The following is a 22,896-nucleotide window of genomic DNA, read 5'->3' on the forward strand; positions in this document are numbered from 1 at the left end:
AGGTTACTTTTTGGAGTTTGTAGATATGGGAAATGAAAACTAAGATGGAAAAGTTTTGTTCCTTAACAGTATCTGTGGTCTCGAAACATTAAAAGTGAACATTCAGCTGAAAAAGACCTAAACATGGAGAGAGAGAGACAGAGAGAGAGAATTCAAAAGCATTTTTTTGTTGTATCATTTTATTTGCTATATTTCTCAATAGAACAATATTATTCTGTTTGTATTTAGTATTGGTTTTATTGTCAAACAGTAATTCTTTCTGCTATCAAATTGCATGATTATTGTGTATTTATCCCTCCAGATACGTAACGTGAACATTTCTCTTCCTTATTTTTATATCATTTATAGCTATTAAAATTTTGAATTTGTAGTTTCACATCATCTTCATAGAGCTGCAAGACACAAGCAGGAATAAAAATAAAAACATACCTTCTCATCAAGTATTCTACTAACCAAAAGGAGAAAAATTAATCTTTGTATATTTCTAAATAGCCCTGTAGGAGTCATACACTTTTACTATGTGCTATATATTATATGGTTTCTTCCTCTGTTATGACACATCTGATTACCTTAAAAAAAAAACTTTCAAAAATGTTAAGGCACAAACCTTTGTATGGAGTACTTTTAGTATGCTTTTTATTCTGACAAGATTAATAATTATCCTATAAGCATGACATAGTGTTTTAAAATGTTGTTTCCGGAATGAGTTAGCATCGTGCATATGGGTATACATGTGGAAAGAAGGTTATTTCACGGCAGAGAAACTTATATTTAAACAAATAAAGGTAAAATGGCAAAACTGTTTAAAAAGGCAAAGTTTTTTTATTCCCCCATCACAGCTATTTTGAAATTAAAATATCAATAGCAAGTTTCAGAGCGGGACTGGACATTTATACAGAAAACAAGAGCCACTAAAATTAATCGGAAGTGATTTGGGAAAATGTATCTAGTGCATGCCTCAGGACTTTGGGCAAAAGTGGTCAGAAAGAGCTCTGCTGTGCAGAAGACAGCGAGCGTGTTACCCCTCGGTCACCCGCTTTTGCCTTCTTGTGCGGTATCTGCGACGAGCTACTGGTAGGAACCAGACTAGAGACCACACAGACTTTTGGTCTGCTTCTACAAGACAAATCCTAAGCACTTATAGTCCCAGTGAGAACTTTCGTACTTCCCAGAAGGTGTCATTTCCCTTTTAACTAAGCTCGTACACCTCCAGTGCTTTCCACTAGTGCACTTTTTATACCTAACTGTTGAAAAAACCCGGCCATACCTATCCTTCCTTCAAGTAAGATTACACTGGCCTGGTTCACTGAAGCCAGAGACAGTGTTGCCAGATTAAAGTGAGCAGGATATATCCTTTAGGCCACTTAGGCATAAGTGCAAGGACAGTATGGCTCTCGGACTTTATTCCAGAAGAATTCACTTTGATGTCAAAAAAAGCCAAAAATAGTCCTTCACTTTATATTAGGTTCCCATGGAGTTGCACCAGAGAGAAGACTGAGGGCCACATCCTGCTCGTTTCAGTCAGATAAAACTCCAGGTGGCTTCAACGAGCAGGACAAGCGGGGTTTGACCCAACTGAAGGAAGAAATGGTTTGGCTTCCTGAAGCTGAGATACTTGTGCTCATTTGCACTGTAGCAGTGAAATGCTGGAGCCAATAGACCTTACAGTAAGGAAAGCACTGAGGGTTACACCTTCTTCTCACTAAAACCAATGGCAAAACAATTGGTGAGAGCACAATTTGCCCCTGAGCTGATGTGCAGAATTCAATCCTGCCACTCTTTCCACTAACTTTTCTTGCAAGAGCAATTGTTAAATAACACAGTGCTAAAGGCCATAGGGCTCACTTCTTACAACACCAAGCTGAATTGTTTAAACTCCCATTTTAAATCTAAAACATTATTGCATTACTCGACTTCTTACTTCTTACAAATGTCCCATTGTGGTATGGTTTCACTATGTATAAAAGCATAGGCAAATATTATTGACCATATCAGTTCATTGCATCTTATTAATCAGCTACTTAAAAACGCTTTCCTTTCAGTGCAGTAAAAAATAAAACACGTTCTCTTTTTGTCCTTTCTCAAACTAAATTAATGTGCCATAATGATTGTATTTCATGTGCAAAATAACAATATGCTTATATACCTGACTTTACCTCTTTAGTGAATTGCTTCATTTGTAAAATGTTGCATATAAAATTAGAATCTAAAATGAATTGCTTGGTTTTTTTTTCTTGGTATGAAGCATTGCTTAAGTTCACAGCAATTTTAAATATGATACATTTAAAATATTAATTTTCCCCATATATTATTCACCGACTTTCAGGTTTCATCTCAAGTTAGTGGCACTTTATATTTCAAAGGAAGAACTGTTTCTTCTTTTTAGTACTAATGTTCTTTTAATTCACTTTGTAATATCACTCCAGTTCAGACAAACGAAATTGCACTAAATTGCTTATGCCAAGAATCATGCTAAAGTTGTTGACATTATATAAAATTCCATTTTCCATTACTATTTTATGTTTCCAGCTCAGCATCATATTTTTTAGGTATAATTCATAGCCCTGTGTAGTTAGTTTTAGAAGGCTAAACATATGCACAAATATTTTTGTGCTGAGATGGGGGTGTATGTGGGTATTTACCATAAAGTCTATAACTTATGTGAGTCTTACAAAAAATTAAATGCAAACTCACAGTGAACTACCTTTATAGATTTTTCTTTATGAATATTTTTATTGTGTGTAGTTTTCTCTTCCAATATGTTTCATCACACACACATATACATATACATGCACATACACACACACATACAGCTGTGAAAAATATATTTATGTGCATGTAGATATACTTGCAATGTCCCATAAACATATAACACATACAGTACAATGTGTGTAATTCATGTACTCATTTTTATATATAAATAAAATTAATTATATATATATATAAGTAAAATATGTAAAGGTATGCCTTAAAGGAGCTTTGATGGCCTGAATGTCTTCTACACTTTCAAAGAACTGGATGCTGGATACAAAACAGAATCTTTTTACATGACCACGTATCTTTTATATTCTTTACATAAAGTCCACATGGCTACATAACTACTTCCAGAGATAGCGACTGAAATTATACCTGGACAGGCTGAAAATTTTTAATGAATAAAACAGCATATAATCCTATGAACTGCCTTTTGGGGGGCAAAATAATTACAGGGTGCTGGAGTAAATGTAGCAAACAGCAGTAAAATCACCTGTAAATAAACATATAAAGCTATAAATACACCTCAGTATTTGTGTAGTCAACTGTCTCTGACTGTCATCAAAATCAAGTACTCAGGAGTTAGCAATCCAACTCCAAGGAAGGCAGTTTAATGCACTTATATTAATATAAGATCTGTACCTTAAACTTTATGTTTGCAGCATTGCTAATGATGTAGTCTCCTTTTTAAATGCTTAATATTTATTCCCTTTGCAATTTAGAAATTAAGATTTTCTTCTTAAAATCAGATCCAACTCTTCAAAAAAATGCAAAATAGCTGATGCAAAACCCTGTCATTTGTGGACACAATGAAATTACACGGAGAGGAGCGAATAACGGGAGAGTGTCCTGATCATAAGCAGAAGAGAATGCCCTGTTCCTATACATTCTTCAAATGCCAGGATTTTGAAATCTGAATTAGACCTCAAATGCAAATTAACCTCCGGCGTAGGAAGGAAAAAAAAAAAATCACAGAGACCTACCAAGTCAAATGCTCCTTTTTCTGCCTATCTCGTCCACAATGTTAAAATAGGCTAAACAAAACAAGTGCACATCAAGATAGAGCCAATTAAGGGAAAGAAAGCGGAGAGGGGAGGGTGGGGAGGAAGCCACCTTGCTGAACACATGGGGAGTGGGAGCGCATTATCCCACGATGATACATACCTGCCTTGTGAGTGTGTTCAAAGGAAGACAACTGGGGTAACATGTAACCAGCTTTGATTTTTGTGATCCGGTGGCACCCGGGATGCGGGGCGGGGGAGAAGGGCCTGGCCAAGCGAGGGGGGATAAAAGGAGTGTGCGTGTGTGGGGGGGGGGGGGTGACATGTCAAACGGGGGTGCCAAACGGAATGCAAATTAATTTTTTTTTTTTTTAGGTGAAGGGTGGGGGAAAGGAAAAGCGGCATCGTCAGCCGAGGGGTAAAGAGGTGCGCGGCCGTGCGCGCTGCACACGCGGCGGGGATGGAAGCGGGGGGGAGCCCTGTCGGGGGGGGGGGGCACCGCTGCGCTGGGCGCGGAGCGGGGCGCGGAGCCGGGCGGCTGCCGCGCTGCGTCGGCGGCGGGCAGGGGCGGGCGGGGCGCGGGGGCTGCCTGCGTGGGGGTGTGTGTGTGTGTGTGTGCGTGGGTGCGTGCGTGGGTGCGGGGCCGCCCCCTCTCCCCCTCATTGCCTCCCTCGCCCCCCCCTCCCGCACCACCGCTGCCCCCAGCCCGGCCCGCACTGGCCGCCCTCTCCCCCACCTCCTTGCCCCCCTCCCCGGGCTGCCTCACCGCTCCCGGCGGCTCCCCGCTCGCAAATGGAGACCGGCAACTCGCACCAGGGCTCGCCAGCATCCCACGGTCCTGAGGAAGGAGTTTGGGGCGGCGGGGGGGGGGGGGGCGGGGGAGCGCCGGAGCCGGGGAAGGGGGGGGGGGTTGTTTAAGAGTGACGGTGAGGCGAGGAGGAGGAGGAGGAAGGAGGAAGGCTGGGAAGAAGGAGGTGGGGGGAGATGGAGCTCCTGAAATGGAGCCAGCCCAAACGGGAGAGGATGCTGGAGTAGGGGCTGCGTCATTTCGGGGCTCAGCCCCCCCCCCACACACACACTTCCCATCTGCAGGCGGGTGCAGCTCCCTGCCAGGCAGGGCAGCCTCCCCGCGGCCGGGGCCGCCCCACGCAAGCCCACGGGGACGGGGAAGGGCAGGAAAGCCCCACGCGAGGCGAAAGGATCAGGCACTTCGGGTCTGCATAGCAGTGCCGGGCGCAGGGCACGCGTGGGCGGCCGCCCACGGTCCTCCGTCCCCAGCGCGGCCGCAGGGCAGGACCGGCCGCGCGTGGGAGCCCCGGCGGGACAGGCTCCCACGACGGGGGGGTGCGAAGGGGTGCGGCGGCCGGGCAGGCTCCCCGGACGGCGAGGGAGGGCAGGGTAGGAGGAATGATCGGCATTTATCACTGCAGGGGAAACTCGCAGCCTTTCAAAGAGTCTCAGCTGGTTGAGTGCGAATGCCTTCTGCCCCTTTCACATTTTGAAGCGCATTGGTCTTTTAGGGGGAGGGGACGCAATTTTTTTTTTCTTAGTGCTGGACAGTAGGTCTCTTTGAGCCTACTGTAATGTCCTACAGCTGCAATTATAAACAAACTTTCCTTCTGCAGAGAGGAAGTAGCTGAGACTGAGACTCTGAAGTTAGCAAGTTGCCAGCGGCCACCCCAGGCCTTCGCTGACCCCAGGCGAGGCCTGGTGCGGAGGGGCTGTGGATACAGCACGCTGCACTTCCAAGGCAGAATAACCAGCCTGGGAAACTTTTCCCTTCTTTCACCTTCGCCCCTTGATCCCAGGCAGCTTTCCTCTGAAACTCATCCCCTCCAAGGCTCTCTAAACTCAGCTTCAAGCTTTCACGTCCATGTATTTTTCGTATTTCCCCACGACCCGCATGGTGTTAGCATTAAAAAGCAAAGTTGATCTTAGAGGGAATCCCAGGCGCTGTCGCAGTGGCTCATGGTGCGCACCAGTAAAAAAGAGAGAAAACAAAGTCTCCCAGCAAGGTTACAGCACCAGTACTGGCACATAACCATGCACATGTGCCCTCTCCCCACCTTGTGCAGCACCCGCCACAGCACAGGTGGGATATCCCAAGTCCTTATAATATCAGCCATAGTCATTATTGTCATGTGTATACAGCTTTTAGCTTATCCTGTGACTCAGTACATTTATAAATACACACGCACACACATATATTCAATAGCAGTGGGCCTGTTAAACTGGACAGTGATTTCTCTACCACAGAAACATGTATACATGCATAGAGTGATGATACCTAGAGGTGTTTGGGGATGGAGATGCATAATATCGTATAAATTTGAAGTTTTTATCAGGCAGAGCAGATTACTTTAAGCGTTCAATTTCTCAGCGATCCAATTTTATTAGGATTTACTATCATTTGTGCTGAGCGTCCCTGGGGAAATAATGCTTTGATTAATGTAATCCTGGGCTGGGATCCGCCACATGCCCCTCTCCCAGGAGAAGGGCCCTATTTGACAAACAAAAACAGAGCAGCAACTATTGCAATCTGCACTCACCTTTAGAAAGCGCAGACACATACACACATACACGCATATGCACGCACACAAAATATAACCACCTCCTCCCCCTACCCCCAAAGACAAAAGCAGCATCTCAAAACAATGTGCACTCTTATTCATTTGCACACAATGCCTCTGATTCAGTGTGGGCCGCACAGTCCAGCCCTCATCTGCACAGAGCCAGCCCAAAAAGGATACTGCTCTGTTCCCCACTGAGAAGCTGAAGCATCCCTGGGAAGCTCAATGCCTCTCTGTATTTCAGGCTCTCCTTGGTCTCCCAACATTTCTACCTCTTTGTTTCCCACTGCAGGCCTTGCTGCAAACTGATTTCAAGTCTACTCAGTCAATCCACCAAAGCCAGGGGCCCGAGAAGCTTTGTTACTGCGAGAGGCTCGGTGGCCCATACCTGAAAGTATCTACCTCTCAACGCAGGGCCCTGGTAAGTGAATCACAACCAGGCACTCCGCTCAGTCCAGAAAGGGAAAAGGGAGTGGGGAACCCAGGAAACAGCCTGAAACATGAAGTGTTGTACATGAATTTTTAAATGAAAGGAAAAAAGGAAAGAAACTATTCCTCTGCCTTTGGGCGTAGATTTTTTTTTTTTTTTGATCAGCTTTGTTCCACTCCCACCCCACTTTCTGGTTGTGTCAAAGGCTGGCAGGAACAATAGCGTTTAAACAGGTCTGGAGGAATAAACATACCGAGATTAGAGACCAACACGCTTTCCCTTTCTTTACACCACTAGGTGAACTGCCCGGTATATTCCCCTCCCTCCTCCTCCTCTTCCTCTCCTCTCCCCCCAAAACGAAACCCATCAGCAGCAGCTGAAATGGTAGTTTATTGTTTTATTTTCTCCCCTGCCACGGCAAAGCAGGTCCCATTGCCCCTGAGGAGGACATCCAGTGACAAAGGAAGGTCCTGACTGCGCTTTGGCCACTTTATTCGAAGTCTGGATTAATAAATCCAGGAGATGGAGGAGGGGAGGGAGCTCCCGCCCGGAGATGAGGAGGGATGCGATTCGCACCGGGGTTTTCAATAAGATGCTACTCTCTCGCTCGTGTTTACCCAGTGACCCCAGTACGGTGACTCAGCGATTACAGTGCATTGGGTGTCTGCATGGGGGGGGGAGCTTTTCCCCCCCTTCCTCCTTTTTTTTTTCCTGATGAAAAACGATGCAATTACATTTCTGCATGCTGATCTGAGAGTTCAAATAACACGTCTTAAACGCGTTATCAGGCGCTTGTTAAAGGAGGAAAGGGGGAGGAAAGAGAAGAGGGGGAAAAATCTAGATGTACGTGTGTGTGTGTGTGTGCCTGCCTGCCTGCCTGTGTGTGTGTACATGCATATATATGTATATACATATGTACTTGTATATGGATGCATACATATTTGAATGAAAGCCTGCTAGATCGACTGTTGTTCGGCCTGAATCCATGCACCGAGACAGATGAGGGATGAGGCTCCGTTTAAAACAACAACAACCACACGGAAGGAAGAAGAAGAGGCGCAAACCACTCCGGGGAAAAGTTCCCTAGACGCCGTCTCCCCATTTTCCGAGCGCAACCTGACTTTCCCATCCGGCCTTGATCCGGTTTCCCCGCTTCCCCCCCACCACCCCCACCTCCTTCCCCGGCATAAATTCGCATTTTACATCTGCGTTGCCAGCAGTGGCCCCGCCGCCGGGCACACCGCCTGGGCGGGTGCGCGCCGGGGCCCTGGGGCGCGGCGGCGGCTCGCTCCGCGCCCGCGGAAGCGGCGCGGGGCTGCCCGGGGCGGCGGGAGCGCGGCGCGCTCCCCGCGCGGCTCCGGCCGCCGCCTCGGTCGTCCTCCTTCCCGCCCCCCCCCACCCCCCCACCCCGCTCCGACTCCGGCGGGCAGCAGGACGTTTCTGAAGAAGTCGGATCGCGGGGCTGGATTTAGAGAGGGGAGGAGGGAATAAACGCGAGGACACGATGAATAATATTAACTTTTGACTGTAAGAGTCATGATAGAGTTGAGGGAAGCTGCGGGGGAATATGTCATTTAATCCCAGGGCTACTGAAGTCCCTTTTTATCAAACACCGGGATGCGGGAATTATACTGCTGTAAAAGCGGCTGAGTGCTTAAAAGTATCCAGCATCAGGAAAATAGAGAGGTTGGAGGAACCGGTGTAAAATGAACACACGTGCAAACTAACCACACGACCATGAAAACCCCAAGCGGAATAAATAAATATAAATGTATGTGCGTTTAAAAAATGCACAGTAAAACTATAGCTGCTGCATTGGCGAGGGGAGAACAGACAGCGTGTGCATGTTTGTGTGCAATGCCAAAAAGAGCAGCCTTAAGGTTGACCTACTGCAATCTGCACTGAGCTCCTCAGACAATAGACAAGTTCAAATGTCAAAAAATCTAATAATAAAAAAACAGAGCTGCCAAACTGCACGAACTGTTTTCTGGTGTACCACAATTATTCACCCTCTTATCCACTAAGAGACTGCCAGTCCTTATGTGCGTAAAAGAAAATCTATGTAATGCATATGGATCTTTCTTTTTTTTTTTTGGCACATGTGAAACGCTATTGAGATGGCAAGCACGCAAATCAGAATGATATCATGTCTAATAAAAGCGGGGCTAAGGTTTTCACAGTCTTTTTAAAAGACTCTAACTTGTAAATCCCCTTTTTATGTTGCTACATGCACATTATTCTTATAAATAAAAATCTACATGTTCAAGGAGCTGGACTGTAACTAAATATCCCTATGATTTTAACGTTGGTGGGAGCATTAGGTTTCTATCATATGTAATGTGTCTACGTTGAGCTCAAGTCAACAGATAGATTGTTCCATTCATTTGGCAACTTTCATTACAGTACGTGTGAGGTGAACCCTAAGCACAACACGTTGGGTAATATCGGAATTATGCACCTGGGAAAGAAAATACCTCTATTTTAAACCTATCTTGGTTTGCATGTACAGTTCTGTATTATTGTTCTAATGTATTACAGAACCCGAAATGCTTTGTTATGCTCAAAGCAATAAATAAGGTTGAGAGCGAAGCCTTCATAGTAAAAGGTATGGATAAATGATCAGCGTGCCTATCATGTTTATCGTTATTATTGTAAGCCTTTAAAAGCAATATGTATATTTTCCTATTTTCTCCAGATTGGTTAGTGCAATAATCCTAGCGCAGCTATCAACATGGTCATAAGAACTATGAACTACAGTATGGGTAAGCTTGAAAAACATAGAGCAAATCACGTTAGCCAAGAATGCTACTACATATCTGGAACCCAGTCAACTTAACATTTTCAGCTGACTGCTATGTTATGCAGGAATATGTTTTACATATAGCATACTGTATACGGAATATGTCTTTATGTTTAGCATTTTAATCTGTAAACGCTAATTAGGCAGTTGGTCTCCACGGTTATATTAGTAGATACCTAATCATTTCCCACTATACGTAAATGAATACTAAATACAGTAAACATCCACTTTATTTTCCCTACCTCTGTGACAATATCGTTTTTACATCCATTTCACAAAGGCGTCCATTCTGACAAAGTAGACGTTTATTAGGAGGGAGAAAAAAATGTTCTGTGTAGCACTGTTACGATTATCGTGCCACTTCAGGCATAAATCTGATAGTCATATACGAATGGTATTTTTTCAAAGGCAGCAAGGAAAGTAAGTTCTTGCCGAATTAACTTGTTGCTTGTTTTAGCGTTAGCTTTTCTATTTCCTTTTGTTCCCCCCGAAGTCTACTGCATACAGCTAACGCAGGTATAAGACAGAGGAGCCAGACGACTAACTGTTATTTTGTTTAAAATATAATGCAAGTTACATTTGGAGGACGGGGAGTGGAGGAGAAGGCAGAGGAAATCTGGGGGCAAATACACTGTTTCACAAAACCGGGATACTGAAGATTACTTTAAGCGAAAAAAAGGCACGCTCGGATGTGAGGGCAATGTTTGCTAAACTACGGCAAATCTACACTAAGTGACCACGTTCCTGATGAGAATTGCACTCTGGAAATGTGTTTTACTAGTCTGGAATATTGCTATTGCTTATTTCGCCAAATGCAGTAGGTGGAAAGTTTTGTTCATGTAAATATCTCAATCATTTTCTCGCACGATCAACACACACTGAGCTTTAACTCCGTTTTCAAATAAAGACGCACAAACATTTTTGATGAAAAGGAGAGAAAAGTCTATATTCCTGTAGGTCATTTTCTCTCCTTGTTCACTTTTTTTTTTTTTTTTTTTTGCGCTAGCTTTTTGAAGCAGGGAGAGAGTTCATCTTGCCAGGGTCTATCATATTTATGGGCTGTGTGATTTCCAGGGCTCCAATTGGTCTTTCCTTTATGGAGGCAAGGAATAAAACTTTCCCAGTCGCACGGAAACTGCTGGGGCTCCAGCGCGGGGGAGTAAAGTGGCTTCAAGCCCCTGCTGGGACCGCCGCGCTGCGACCCCGCTGCCGCTTTCGCCCCCCGAGGGCTCCCGGGGGCTTCCCCGTACAGGTGCTTTAGCTGATGCTGCAGCCCCTGAGTGGCTGTGCCCAGTCCGTGCAGACGGGGTGGGGGGGAAGAAAAAGCAGCCGTGCTTACCAGTAATATCACACAAAAAAAAGAAAAAAAAAAAAAACTAAATTCCTCCCTCATGTCCCTCCTGTAACCACCTAGGAAGGGAAATTGCTAAAAGAAGTGGGCGCCCGGGCTTATGGGCTGGCACTACGTGTGTTTGCAAAGGGACAGAAAGCTGATCCTGAGCTAAGTTGCTGTCTCCGTCGATGTTGTTGGTTTTAGTTCCGTTTAAAACCTGCAAGTGTCCCGGACGGCGACAACTTCTGCCCGGATCGCTCCCGGTGAGGGCAGGGCGGGGACGCGGGGGCGAGCCTGGCGCTGGCTTTACCAGTCGCTTTCGCAGATAGAGAAGTCAGTGAGGGGAGGGAGTGGCCAGCTTGTTTAAAAAAAGAAAAAAGAAGGAAAAAAACCCCAAAAAGTAAGCTACTACTTTTCCAGGTTTAATACGGCGATTAAATATTAAATGATCTAAAAAGCCCCGAGTCGTTTTATTGCATCTCCAGAGGCTTAAGCGCCTTATTTGGACAAAAAGCCGTGTGGCACCTCAGGTTACCCTGCACCGTCGTGCCCGTGCCTGTGTTTTAATTAGCTGATTTCCCTCCCGTGCAGGCCTCGGGTCCGTTGGCGGCTTTACACCACCCGGGAAACTTTGGGGGGCCGCCTCTGAACTCCCCTGCCCCTCTCCCCCGGCCCGCCCCTCCCCGAGTTTCGGGACTCCCCTCGGCTCGGGTCCTTTCCACCCCCATATACACCCCCCCCCGCCCCACGGGGGTGCACGGCGGTTCGGGCGCGGCGGGTGCCGGCGGGGCAGGGGGCGGCCGAGCCCGCGGGCGCGCCCGCTCCGCGCCCCGTCCCGCGCCGCTCCGCGCCCCGTCCCACTCCGCGCCGCGCCGCGCCGCGCCGCCAAGGGCACCACGGCGCCCCCTGCCGCCCGCCCGCGCCCTGGCGGAGCGCTCCGAAAGTTTATTCTGTTCAGCAAGCCGTAGCGTATAAAATTAACGACAGCCAATAAAATTAGCTTATATGTTTCAACTGCAAAAGTCCACAACAAAATAAAGCTAGTTTTAGTGAAGCTAAGAGGCTCTGGTTTGGCTCCGTTCTCTTTGGCTGAACTAGGGTCCTTTTATCTAAAGCCCAGTGCACAAACATATAGCTTAATGTGACTAGTGTTCTTCCTTTTATTTCTTTCTCTATGGCAACCAATATGTTCTGCTCAGAAATGTTCCCCCATCAAGGAAACAAATGATCTTGAGGGAGCAGCTCTATACGGCATCTGTTCCAATGGAGCACACAGAGTTAACCCCAGTCAAAAGAGACGCTGGGCACGTCAACAAGAAGTGGAAAATGAGCGATTCTTCTCCCCCCAAATTGAAACCTATACCTCCCTAGTTTTACAAGCCATTTTATTGATTCGACTATCGACCGTTTCCAAAGAAGTAACTAATTCTAGGAAATTACAGTGATCACGAGCTATCGTGTGTCCGAAAGAGCAGCAACAGAGGGAAAAAAGAATATGCAAATAACGCAGCAAAATTAAAATAAATGAAAGTCATGTAATGGGATATTTAAGCCTCGGTGAAGTTTTCAGGAGCGGTATCTGGCCTACTAATTTCATCCTACATTATTTATCACATTATTTATCACACTGACCCAAACGCTATAAAAAGAGTTTCAGACCATTAGCCTATACCTCTCAATTAGACGGAATTCAGGGAGAGTGGACCCAGAGACCAGAAAGACTGTCAGGAGAGAGACACAAAGTGAAATCTGGTCTGTAATCCTCAAGCCCCAACCTCCTTTGAGAATAAAATGAAGGGATGTCCTGGTTAGTTTTGATTGATTATACTCTTTCTGATGGACTTTCACTACAGAGCTCTGGATGTTGTGCTTAACCGTCTGTTCCCTAGTTACAACATTAACCCTCTGCGTGCACCGCCGCTCCGCACCTTCCTCTGCCTCCCCCCCCCCCCCCCCCCGCCCCGCGCCGGTCCCTTCCGCACCGGCGGTGCCAGCAGGTGCCCGGGTCACCCCGGCCCGGCCTGGCCCGGCCCGGCCCCGGCTCCGGCCCCGGCTCCGGACCCCCTGAGCCCGCTGCACCCGCCGTGCCCCCTCCCCGCCCGCCTGCTGAAGAAACGCTTGAAAACAGTCCGTATCTCTGCCTCTGCCCTCCTTTAAAAATCTGTAATATTTTCGAGAGCTTTCCTTTTTCCTTCCCCCCCCCAGCCCCCGCCACGAGTCCTAGTGTTACAATAATTAACAGTGCCCAGAAAAGTGAAGTAGTAACCAGAAAGACTTTCCAGCACTGAAGAATTGCTTTGCTGCCTTGAGCTTTGGAATGAATCCATGCTTTTTATGTAATATTTCATTAAGGTGTTTTTTGTTGCTGGTGGGATTTTTTTTCCTTTTCCTTTCCCTTTTTTTAAGCTTGTTTCCTTCCAGACAGTTGCCATGGGTTTCCCTGTCTTGTCCTAAGCTTTTGAAAACATATATTCAGAAGACTTTAAAGAAAACAAAAGTAGATAAAAAATGTAAAACACTTACCGATCATACTTCCAGGATTTAGAGATTTTTTTTAATTTTGGATTTTAATAAGGTGACAGGGGGGAAAAATCATGTTCTCAACTCCAGCGAAACGATCCATGTTAAGATTTTCCTTTGCACTGACTCCACTAAGCCCCGCTCTCCACTAGTCTATTATTTTCACCAAAATATATGAAAATTTATGCAAATGAAAATCAGCACTAACTGTTCTCCCCTTGTTATACTTTGGATTTTTTTCCAGACAAAACAATCACACTCTGCAAGGGAGGGGGTGGGAAGAGTTGGGGAACTAAGTTTTTTTTTTTTTTAATAAAAGACATTACTCCAGCTCGAGCTTTATTTTTTGTTGTTGCTGTTATGAGGGTGTACATTTTTTATTGGGGGGGGGGATTTCTTCCCCCCTTCCTTTTTTTTTTTTTTTATTAAGAAAGTAGATCTGTTTGCAGAGGCGCTATCACGTTTCATCAGGCCACCTGAGACGGCTTTTGAAAGCGTGTACTGTGAAATTCATAGCAGTAATTTAGACAAAATCCTCACTGTATATTAATGAAAGACGGCCCCATGGCACCGTTCCTATCCTCCCCATTCAGTGTAAACAAAACCACGAGACTCACTCGGTTTTTGAGCCTGATCCAAGCAAAATCGGCTGGAAAGGAAAACATGGGGTTCTGGCACTGACTATTCAAACGTCTGCACCTGGAGATCTCAGATTTATTCAATGAAATCTGTGTTAGATCTTTTATATATAAAAAAGAAACCTTTGGAGGACGCATGGGAACAAAAAAAAATCGTTATGTTTAGGGTTTAGTTACCATTGCCCTTCAGATCTGTATACTTCACATTAATGGTTTTTCTAAACCCACCTAAGACGGTATCTTTTACCGTGCAAGCCAGAGCTGGACAGGGTCCTAAATAAATCCTGCCAGGCTGCCGTTAATGCTCGGAGCCCGCCAGCGCTGCCCGCTGGCCCCGGGCGCGCCGTCCGCGCTGCGAGCGGGATGCGGCTCGCTGCGTCCCGGGGCGACATGATTCCCTGGCAGCGGCGGGCAGAGGGGTGGGCAGGCAGAGGCGGGCTGCGACGCTCCGCATTTTACCGTAAACATCATGCCTTTCCCTCTCCACGGGCACACGCACCGCCTGAGCGGCGCATTATGGAAACGCGTGCGGGGTGGCATGCGTGGACGGCGCGCCACGGACGCAATCATTAGCAGCGCTGTGTCCCCTCAATGTCCGAATTGTGTTATTTCGCTGGAAATCCCCGAGGAGTGTTCAATTTGCCCTTGTTTTTGTTGCCACTTTCTCTTTTTTCTTGGTTCACTGAGGTTGCCTGTGTGCAGCATTTCCGCTTGGTCGCATCTCTCCCTCTCTCTCCCTCGCCTTCCCCCGCCCCCCTTAACTCTTTCCGCTGGACGAGAAATAATAAAACGTTTCATGCGATGGGGCCGGCTTCCTGCGAGAGACCACAGCTCGTCGCAGGGCAAACACGGCTCGCGGCTCCCCTCTGCCTCCCCCGCCGACGGGGCGGCCCCGACGGCGCTGCGCCGCGCCGCGCTGCGCGGCGCTGGGGCGGGCCGTGCCGGCCGCGAGGGGCCCGGGCGCCCCCGGGGTGCGGAGCGGGCAGACAAAGGGAGGACGGGGCGGGCGGGCGGACGGACGGACGGACGGGGACCGGCCCCGAGGGCTGGGAGCCTCCGGGGCAAACCGAGGCGGGCGGGGGAGAAACCCCGGTGCCGGCGGGGGTGTGCAGCCGGGGAGGGGGAAGGAGGTGTGTGTGTGCGCGCAACGAAAAATAAAAAGTGCAGTCTCCACCCCCTCCCCCTTCGGGTGTTATTGTTGTTATTATTGTTATCCCCCCCCCCCCCCCCGCCGCTCGCCCGGTGCCCAAGTTGCAGCGCGCCGGGATAACTCCGAGATTTATGCGCCGGGCGTGAAGAGTTAAGACGTGAGGGGAGGAGGGACGGGACGGAGGAGGAGGGGGGGGGGGAGACGGCCATCTCCGACGCCACTTTGCCTAAATTAAAAAGCAGCCAATCGGAACGGCCGGAAGGGGGGCCGCGCGGCGGGAGCCGGCGATTGCGGCGCTGCCCGTCACGGCGCGGGCAGCCAATGGGCGGCGGCGGCGGCGGCGCGGGGCTTCCTCGTGGCGGGGGCCGGGGGTGGTGGCGGTGCGCGGCGGCGGCGGCGGCGGGCAGACGGCGGCCGGCCCCGCGCGGCGAGGGAGGGAGGGCGGGACGGCGGCGCGGGCGGGCGCGGGCGCGGGCGGGTGGGCGCGGGCACGGCCCGGGCGCGGGAGGCGGGGAGAAGCCGAGCGGCGGGACTCCGGCACCGCCAGTGCGCACTGCGAGCCCGGCAGCCCAACTTCCCCGCTGGAGTGAGTGTATAAAGGATACCATATATGCACACACACATACACACACCTCTCCAACCAAGGCACTCCTCCTCCACCTCCTCCCTCAACCAACTGCTGGAATTAAAATAAAAAGCAAAACAAACACCAAAAAAAAGAGAGAGAGAGAGAGAGAGAGAGAGAGCGAGAGCCAGAGAGAAACAATTCGCGAGGTAACGAGAAATTTCAACTTTTTGCTTTTTTTTCCGACTTTTTTTTTTTTTTCCAACCGCCTAAAGGAAAGGTAGGGAGAAAAAATGTCTTATCCAGACTGTGACTCTAGCAAGAAGGCTCCGGCAGGACTCTTGTTTCAAAGGGGACAAAGTGCTCCAGCAACAGCACAACTTTGAGAAATGCATCATCACCACCATCACCACCATCATCATCACAGGAAGTTTTCTTAGGACGCCGGCAAAACTTGCAAATAAAAGAGCAAAAGGAGACCAAGGAGCCGAGGAGAGAGAAAGAGAGAGAGAGAGAGAGAAACGGAAAATATACCCACACACAAAGCCTTAAAGGACGAAGAAAAGGAAAAGTTTCGCTCGGAGAGGGGAAGGCTGTGAGGTGGAGATGTACTCCTAGGGGAGCGGAGGGGAGAAGGACCGGGGGCTTTTTGATCCCCCCCCCTCTTTTTCGCTTTTTAGCCTTTGTTTGGTTTCCTCCCTGCGAGCAGCAAACTCGGGCGAGAAGGCGGCGGAGGAAGGAACCACAGGGGAAAAAAAAATGTATTAATTTCTTTTCTTCTCGAGAAAGAAAGAAAAAAAAAAGGCAAGGCAAAGGAAGGAAAAGCGGGCGCCGAGGACCGGCAGCGAGCCCGGCCGCGGAGCGGAGCGGAGGACAGCGCGCCGCGCAGCGCTAGCAGGTGAAGCCCGCGCCCGGCGCCCGGCGGCGAGGCTGGGAAGGCGGCGGCGGCGGCGGCGGCGGCGGCGCGGGCGGCGGCGGCCCCGGCAGCGGCGGCCCCGGCAGCGCCGGGCAAGGGCGCTCGCGGCGGCGCGGCGGCCCCGGCGGCGGCGGGGGCGAGCGGCGGGCGGCGGGCGCGGGATGGCCGCGGCCACCTCTAACCCTTACCTCCCCGGCAACGGCATCCTCTCGGCCGGCTCCATCGTCCACTCGGACTCGGGCGGCCCCGGCGGCGGCGGCGGCGGCGGCGGCGGCGGCATGCAGCCGGGCAGCGTGGCCGTCACCTCGGTGGCGGGCGGCTACCGCGGCGACCCGGCGGCCAAGATGGTCCAGAGCGACTTCATGCCGGGCGCCATGGCCGCCAGCAACGGCGGCCATATGCTGAGCCATGCCCACCAGTGGGTGACAGCCCTGCCCCACGCCGCCGCCGCCGCCGCCGCCGCCGCCGCCGCCGCCGCCGAGGCCGGCTCGCCCTGGTCCGGCAGCCCCGTGGGCATGACGGGCAGCCCCCAGCAGCCGCCGCCGCCGCCCGACGTCAAGGGCAGCGGCGGGCGCGACGACCTGCACTCGGGCACGGCGCTGCACCACCGGCCGCCCCACCTGGGCCCCCCGCACCAGGGGCACCCGGCGGCCTGGGGGGCCACCACGGCCGCCCACCTGCCCTCCATGGCCGGCGGGCAGCAGCAGCAGCAGTCGCTCATCTACTCGCAGCCCGGGGGCTTCACGGTGAACGGCATGCTGAGCCCCCCCCCCGGCGGGCAGAGCCTGGTGCACCCGGGGCTGGTGCGCGGCGACACGCCGGAGCTGGGCGAGCACCCCGGCCACCACCACCACCACCACCACCAGCACCCGCACCACCCGCCGCACCACGGCGCCGTCAACAGCCACGACCCGCACTCGGACGAGGACACGCCGACCTCCGACGACCTGGAGCAGTTCGCCAAGCAGTTCAAGCAGCGGCGGATAAAGCTGGGCTTCACCCAGGCCGACGTGGGCTTGGCCCTGGGCACCCTCTACGGCAACGTCTTCTCGCAGACCACCATCTGCCGCTTCGAGGCCCTGCAGCTCAGCTTCAAGAACATGTGCAAGCTGAAGCCTTTGTTGAACAAGTGGCTGGAGGAAGCCGACTCCTCCACGGGCAGCCCCACCAGCATCGACAAGATCGCCGCCCAGGGCAGGAAGAGGAAGAAGAGGACCTCTATCGAGGTGAGTGTCAAGGGGGCCTTGGAGAGCCACTTTCTGAAATGCCCCAAGCCCTCCGCCCAGGAGATTACGAACCTAGCGGACAGCCTGCAGCTGGAGAAGGAGGTGGTCAGGGTTTGGTTTTGCAATCGGAGGCAGAAAGAGAAAAGGATGACCCCCCCGGGGATCCAGCAGCAGACCCCCGACGATGTCTACTCCCAGGTCGGCACCGTGAACTCCGACACGCCGCCCCCTCACCACGGACTGCAGACCAGCGTGCAGTGAGAGGCGCGGCAGTGGGGGGGGGGGCAGCGGGGCCGGCGGGGTCAGCGGGGCCGGCACCGCCACCGGCACCGGCACCGGCACCGGCACCGCCGCGCACACGCTCGCGCTCACACACACACACACACACACACACCCTCACACTACACACACACGCGCGCACACACACACACACACAAACACACACACACACACGAGATCCAGGCTCGTTCAGACTGCTTGTGTTTATATATATATGGATAGACGCGTGCATCTATATATATATAAGAGCGATACCGATAGGGAGCGGTGGAGAAGGGCGATCCGAGCGATAGCGTTGAATACTGTGTTGGGGAAACGGGGTGGAGATGCGTAATGCACCAAAACTGCAGATGTGTCGGGGGGTTGTTTGTGGGAAGAAGGGGGTGGCCGGGTGTTTTTGTTTCTGGTTTTGTTTTTTTTTTAATTTTATTTCCTTTTTTTTTTTTATTCTCCGAATTAGCCCCCTCTTGCAGCGGTGAACAGCACTGATGTCTGCACCTCTTCTCTCCCCTCCTCCCCCTGCGCTCTCCCCCCTATCCCCAGAAGGGCTCTGTTCTATGAATCACGGAAACTTTTTTCTCCTTTCCCTCTCTCTCTCTTTCTCTCTCTCTTCTCTCTCTTTCTCTCTGTCTCTCTCTGTCTCTCTCTCTCTCTCTCTCTGTTTTTTTTTTTGAATGGGAGCAATCCAAAAGAAAAAAAAAGGGAAGCAGAAGCAAAATAATCTGGTTAATCACAGGGTGCCTGCTGCATTCCAGCACCCTGTTTTCTTGGCCAAACCACACAATTTTGGTGCAAGGTAGACATCCACTCTGAAAACATGCATATCTGTATATCTCTGTATTCTACAAAAAGAAAAGGGCCACTTTTTTTCCCAGGAAAAAAAAAAATATGCACACAGCACTAAAAACAAGCAGACTGCATAGGAAGGCAAATACATATATATATATTTATCTATATATATAGGTATAGCTATAGAGCAAAAATATGGAAATAAAAGCCCGCACACCGAAAGCTGACCCTGAGGAGAAAGGGGGGAGGGACAGACACCGGGGAGGGGGGGAGAAGGAGAGGTTGTTGGTCCCTAAAGTTCGAGCTCTGTAGAAGGACTTTGCATGAATTAAAGGAACCAGCGAGAAAAAGGGAAATAATTTAGGGCTGTCAAAGTCCTGCTCCTGACGGCTGCCAATCATCATGGAAGAGTCATAAAAATCCACTGCTAATATTTTTTTTATTAATATTTTTATTTTTTATTTCTGGACTGATTCAGATAAAGGGATTTAGAAGGACTGAGCATCTGCAGCTGCACTTATCTGAACTTCTCCTCTCCTAAATCCGTTGCCAACTTTGATTGAATGGGTGCTGTGGATGTGATTATATAATACTGCCATTTCCAAGCAGTGTTTTTGGTAGGTTTTAATAAACAGACTTTTCAAAAAGACGGCAATATAGAATTGTTAGATCCGTTGTTGATCTAAAAAAAATTTGCTTTATATTTTCATTAAATGACTTCTTTTAATATTTTATTCAGAATACCTATGAACTGCTGCAAAACGGTAATTTATTTTTTCCCCAGATCTTGTATTACGTGTTTTTTTCAGACGAGCACAAATCAAAATGAAATGAAATATGGACAGTTGTTAGGTAATAAGGGTATCTTTTGATGTGATAATTTGATTGTAATTTAATTTGAGTAGTGATTCCGTAAGAGCTGATTGAGAAAATAAATTTGTTAGAATGAAATAGTCTGTGTCTGATGCATAAACACTGTGTCGAAAAAGTTCTCTGAAGGAAATATTGCAAATACTGAAGTGATAGAATTAATGAAGTACGACCTGCTTTCTGTACACCACTTGTGGTCCCTGGAAATGCAGCGGTCCAGTATTCATGCTGTTACCTTCTTAGCACAAAGCTCACTCTCTATCAATCCGTATCCAGAGCAAATTTCCATAGCCTTTTTCATCAATACAGGGACCCTGTGTCATGGGAAAGTAAGACAAGATTAGAGATGATAAAAGGCCACATTCTCCGAGAAAGTGTTGTATCATTTTAATTTAGGATTGTGCTCCAGTGCAGGAGATGTCTGAGCGTATCAACTGATAATTAATGGCCGATACTGAAAGCAGTGATGTTTCAAAAAGTTCAGTCTTGTTTTCGCTCTTTTCAAACCACGGATTGGGGGGAACTATAAATTATTTTGACGCATTTTATGTCTGTATAAATATTTGTATTTAATTTATCTTTATAATTTAAGGAGAAGGTACTTTTTTTCCCTAAAGGTTATATAGAAATATTACTTTCCGCATCCTACGTACGGTCCGCATAGTTCACCGTTTCTGTTGGCTGTTGTTGCTGTTGCTATCGTTGTTGTTTTAGGCTTTTTTCTGTGGGGTGTGAAGTGGTGTAGCATAGTTTTTCCTTCACTCTGCAATAGTGCTGCCATACCTTCTTTGCAAACAAATGTGTGTGTTAGTAATGTCGAAGATGCCAATAGATGCACTAGCTAGGCTGTCATATTTTATCTGCTAAATTTATTGCAATATACAGACGAGTGAATGACCGTTTCAACTCTCTTCATTTTGAACAGGGGACGTTGTGGGAACTAGATAGCTGCATCTAACGCCTCGAACCGCCCCCACTAATAGTGTACTGGAGAATAAGATTTTCGTTTATTATCCATCTAGTCCGTGGCTCCTTCCTCATCCTCCTCTCCCTCCCCCCCCCCCCGGCATTCCCCACCCCCCTTCTTGCTTCTCTATGTAATATTGACGCAGGGGTTAAAAACCCAGAAAACTGCTGTAGAAACAACAAACATTTCTTCCTTTCAGATAGGTCTTGTGTCACTTTCATAAATCAAACCCACCCGGATAGCCGTGTACGGGGATGCATTATTTTAGCGCCAGATTGTAGTAAATATCACCGTCGTTTTGATTTGTGAAATCCGAAAGGCCAGGCTAACACGGAAGAAGGGGGAAGGAAAAAAAAAGAGGAGGAAAAAGAGAAAGAAAAAGAAAACCCGCGAGGGTAAAAGGCGTTATATCTTTTGTTCGTTCTAAGCAAAAGCTTCTCGCTAATTTTGCAGTTTGGAAGGGGAAAGGCTTCATCGATTTGGCTGCATGCAGGAGAAATCGGAGAATGGACTTCCAGGTTGGAAGCAGTGGGTTTGTTTTTATGTGGTGGATACTATTAACACGTGAGGTGGAATCCTATTTTTCACACATGAAGGGCAGTGGTTTATTAGACATGGAGAAGGTCTATTTAAATTTCTTAGTGGTATTTGGTTACTGGATTTGGATGGCAACAAAGAGCTAACATTAGGCTTCACACTGTTTTCTATTAAACGGCAACCTTTGCGGTTTTCTGTGTCAGAAAAGCTGTTTTTTAGGCTAGATGAGTAACATTTGGTTGTAGAGACCTGCAAAATGTGCCCATTCCGTGTACTTATTATGCACAAAAAGTGAGGCCATGGTCGCTCCCCCTCCTCCCCGAGAAATTGAATCCTTTGAATGTATTTAGGAATTTCAGGGTTGTGAGTCTATGAGATAACAAGAGGTAGATAACAATTGAGAGGTTTTGCGTTAAGGGTAATATTGTTACACGTGTAAATAATGAAAATATTGTTATATATCGCCAGATCTCTTAATGAATTTAGTAATTGTATTCATTTATAATATCAGTGTTCTGTGCTTGGTAACTGAGTCGGCACCATTTTCCTTATTCTTTTTTTTTTTTTTTTTTTTTTTCCTACCTAAAGGAAAGCCAAATGTTTTACGAAGTTATGTTTGGTCAGTCTGGGTAATCCCGAGATGTGATTATTTATAGTTTACATTTTCATATCCTGCGGTCCTCTACTACGCCCTAGTCTTCTCACTCACATCCCATCCTTCCTCCGTCTAGTCTGTATACAATAAATCATTTTCAGGTGTATTTAAAATAGTCATCTCACTCCTGTTGATCCGCATATTTTCCGGAATCTAGCAAAGAGTTCTACCTTGGTTTATAAACACAGCGGTTCATATCTGAAGTGATCTTTAAAAAATCCTTATGCTTTAATGTAGTGACTCGTGTTTGCACATTACAATGCTCATAACTTGTTTTGTATGAATGGTTTTAAATGGAACGTTTAGAGAATAATTGGTTCTAATATGAAATGCAGTATATACTATTGATAATTTTATCAATAAGTGTAATATTTTAAATAATTTTAACAATTAAATTTGTTTTTTTAAATTATATATTTGTAAAATATTTATCCTGTTGAAAGCAACAATATATTGTTGTATTTATTCGTTTATTTTTGTAATAAATGATCAACATCTTCAAGCTAAAGAAAAATCGATACTTCTATATATTTATACAGATATACCTTTTTAAAGCGCAGAGATATTTGTTCTAATTTGCATGTAAATACCAAAATGCATTTGTAACTGACAGGCTTCAGGACAAAACTGTAGGCATGAGCTTCTTCGCCACATGTAGTTTAGTTTGCTTAAGTTCCAGGGTAATTAATCAAACTCTAAAAGGGAAGCAACAAGTACTGGCCTTGGATGCAGGCTTGGAATGAGTGATTTAGGGCTAGGGAGCGATTTTGATAAGACCAGGAATATGGATATTGGAAGGAAATTGGTCTTCTGTAGCCAGACGGATGGATGAAATGAACGGAGGAGATACGTGTGGATAGTTACCCCATAAATATTTTCAGTTGCAGTTTGAACTA

At 48.0% G+C, this 22,896-nt stretch overlaps 1 protein-coding gene and 1 long non-coding RNA gene across 11 annotated transcripts in view; one reads left to right on the top strand and one right to left on the bottom strand.

Annotated features, from left to right (window-relative positions):
• LOC104143365 (uncharacterized) overlaps nucleotides 1-13,541 on the bottom strand; it is a 39,323-nt gene extending 25,782 nt beyond the window's left edge. For 6 of the 10 annotated variants that reach the window (XR_011137384.1, XR_011137381.1, XR_011137382.1 and 3 more), the window contains exon 1: nucleotides 4,522-4,611. This is a non-coding gene — a long non-coding RNA (uncharacterized lncRNA). Of the gene's footprint in view, nucleotides 1-3,918; nucleotides 4,051-4,521; nucleotides 4,612-13,411 lie in introns of those variants that run through there. The other 4 variants (XR_693898.2, XR_693895.2, XR_693899.2 and 1 more) reach the window with 3 other exon arrangements.
• Nucleotides 13,542-16,838: 3,297 nt separating this feature from the next.
• Nucleotides 16,839-18,175, top strand: POU3F3 (POU class 3 homeobox 3). Its single transcript, XM_009673834.2, has one exon. The coding sequence runs from the start codon at nucleotides 16,839-16,841 to the stop codon at nucleotides 18,162-18,164; it is 1,326 nt and encodes a 441-aa protein (XP_009672129.2). The 3' UTR covers nucleotides 18,165-18,175.
• The last annotated feature ends 4,721 nt before the right edge of the window (nucleotides 18,176-22,896 follow it).

The sequence above is a fragment of the Struthio camelus genome, chromosome 1 (assembly GCF_040807025.1).
Source record: "Struthio camelus isolate bStrCam1 chromosome 1, bStrCam1.hap1, whole genome shotgun sequence".
Lineage (NCBI taxonomy): Eukaryota > Metazoa > Chordata > Aves > Struthioniformes > Struthionidae > Struthio > Struthio camelus.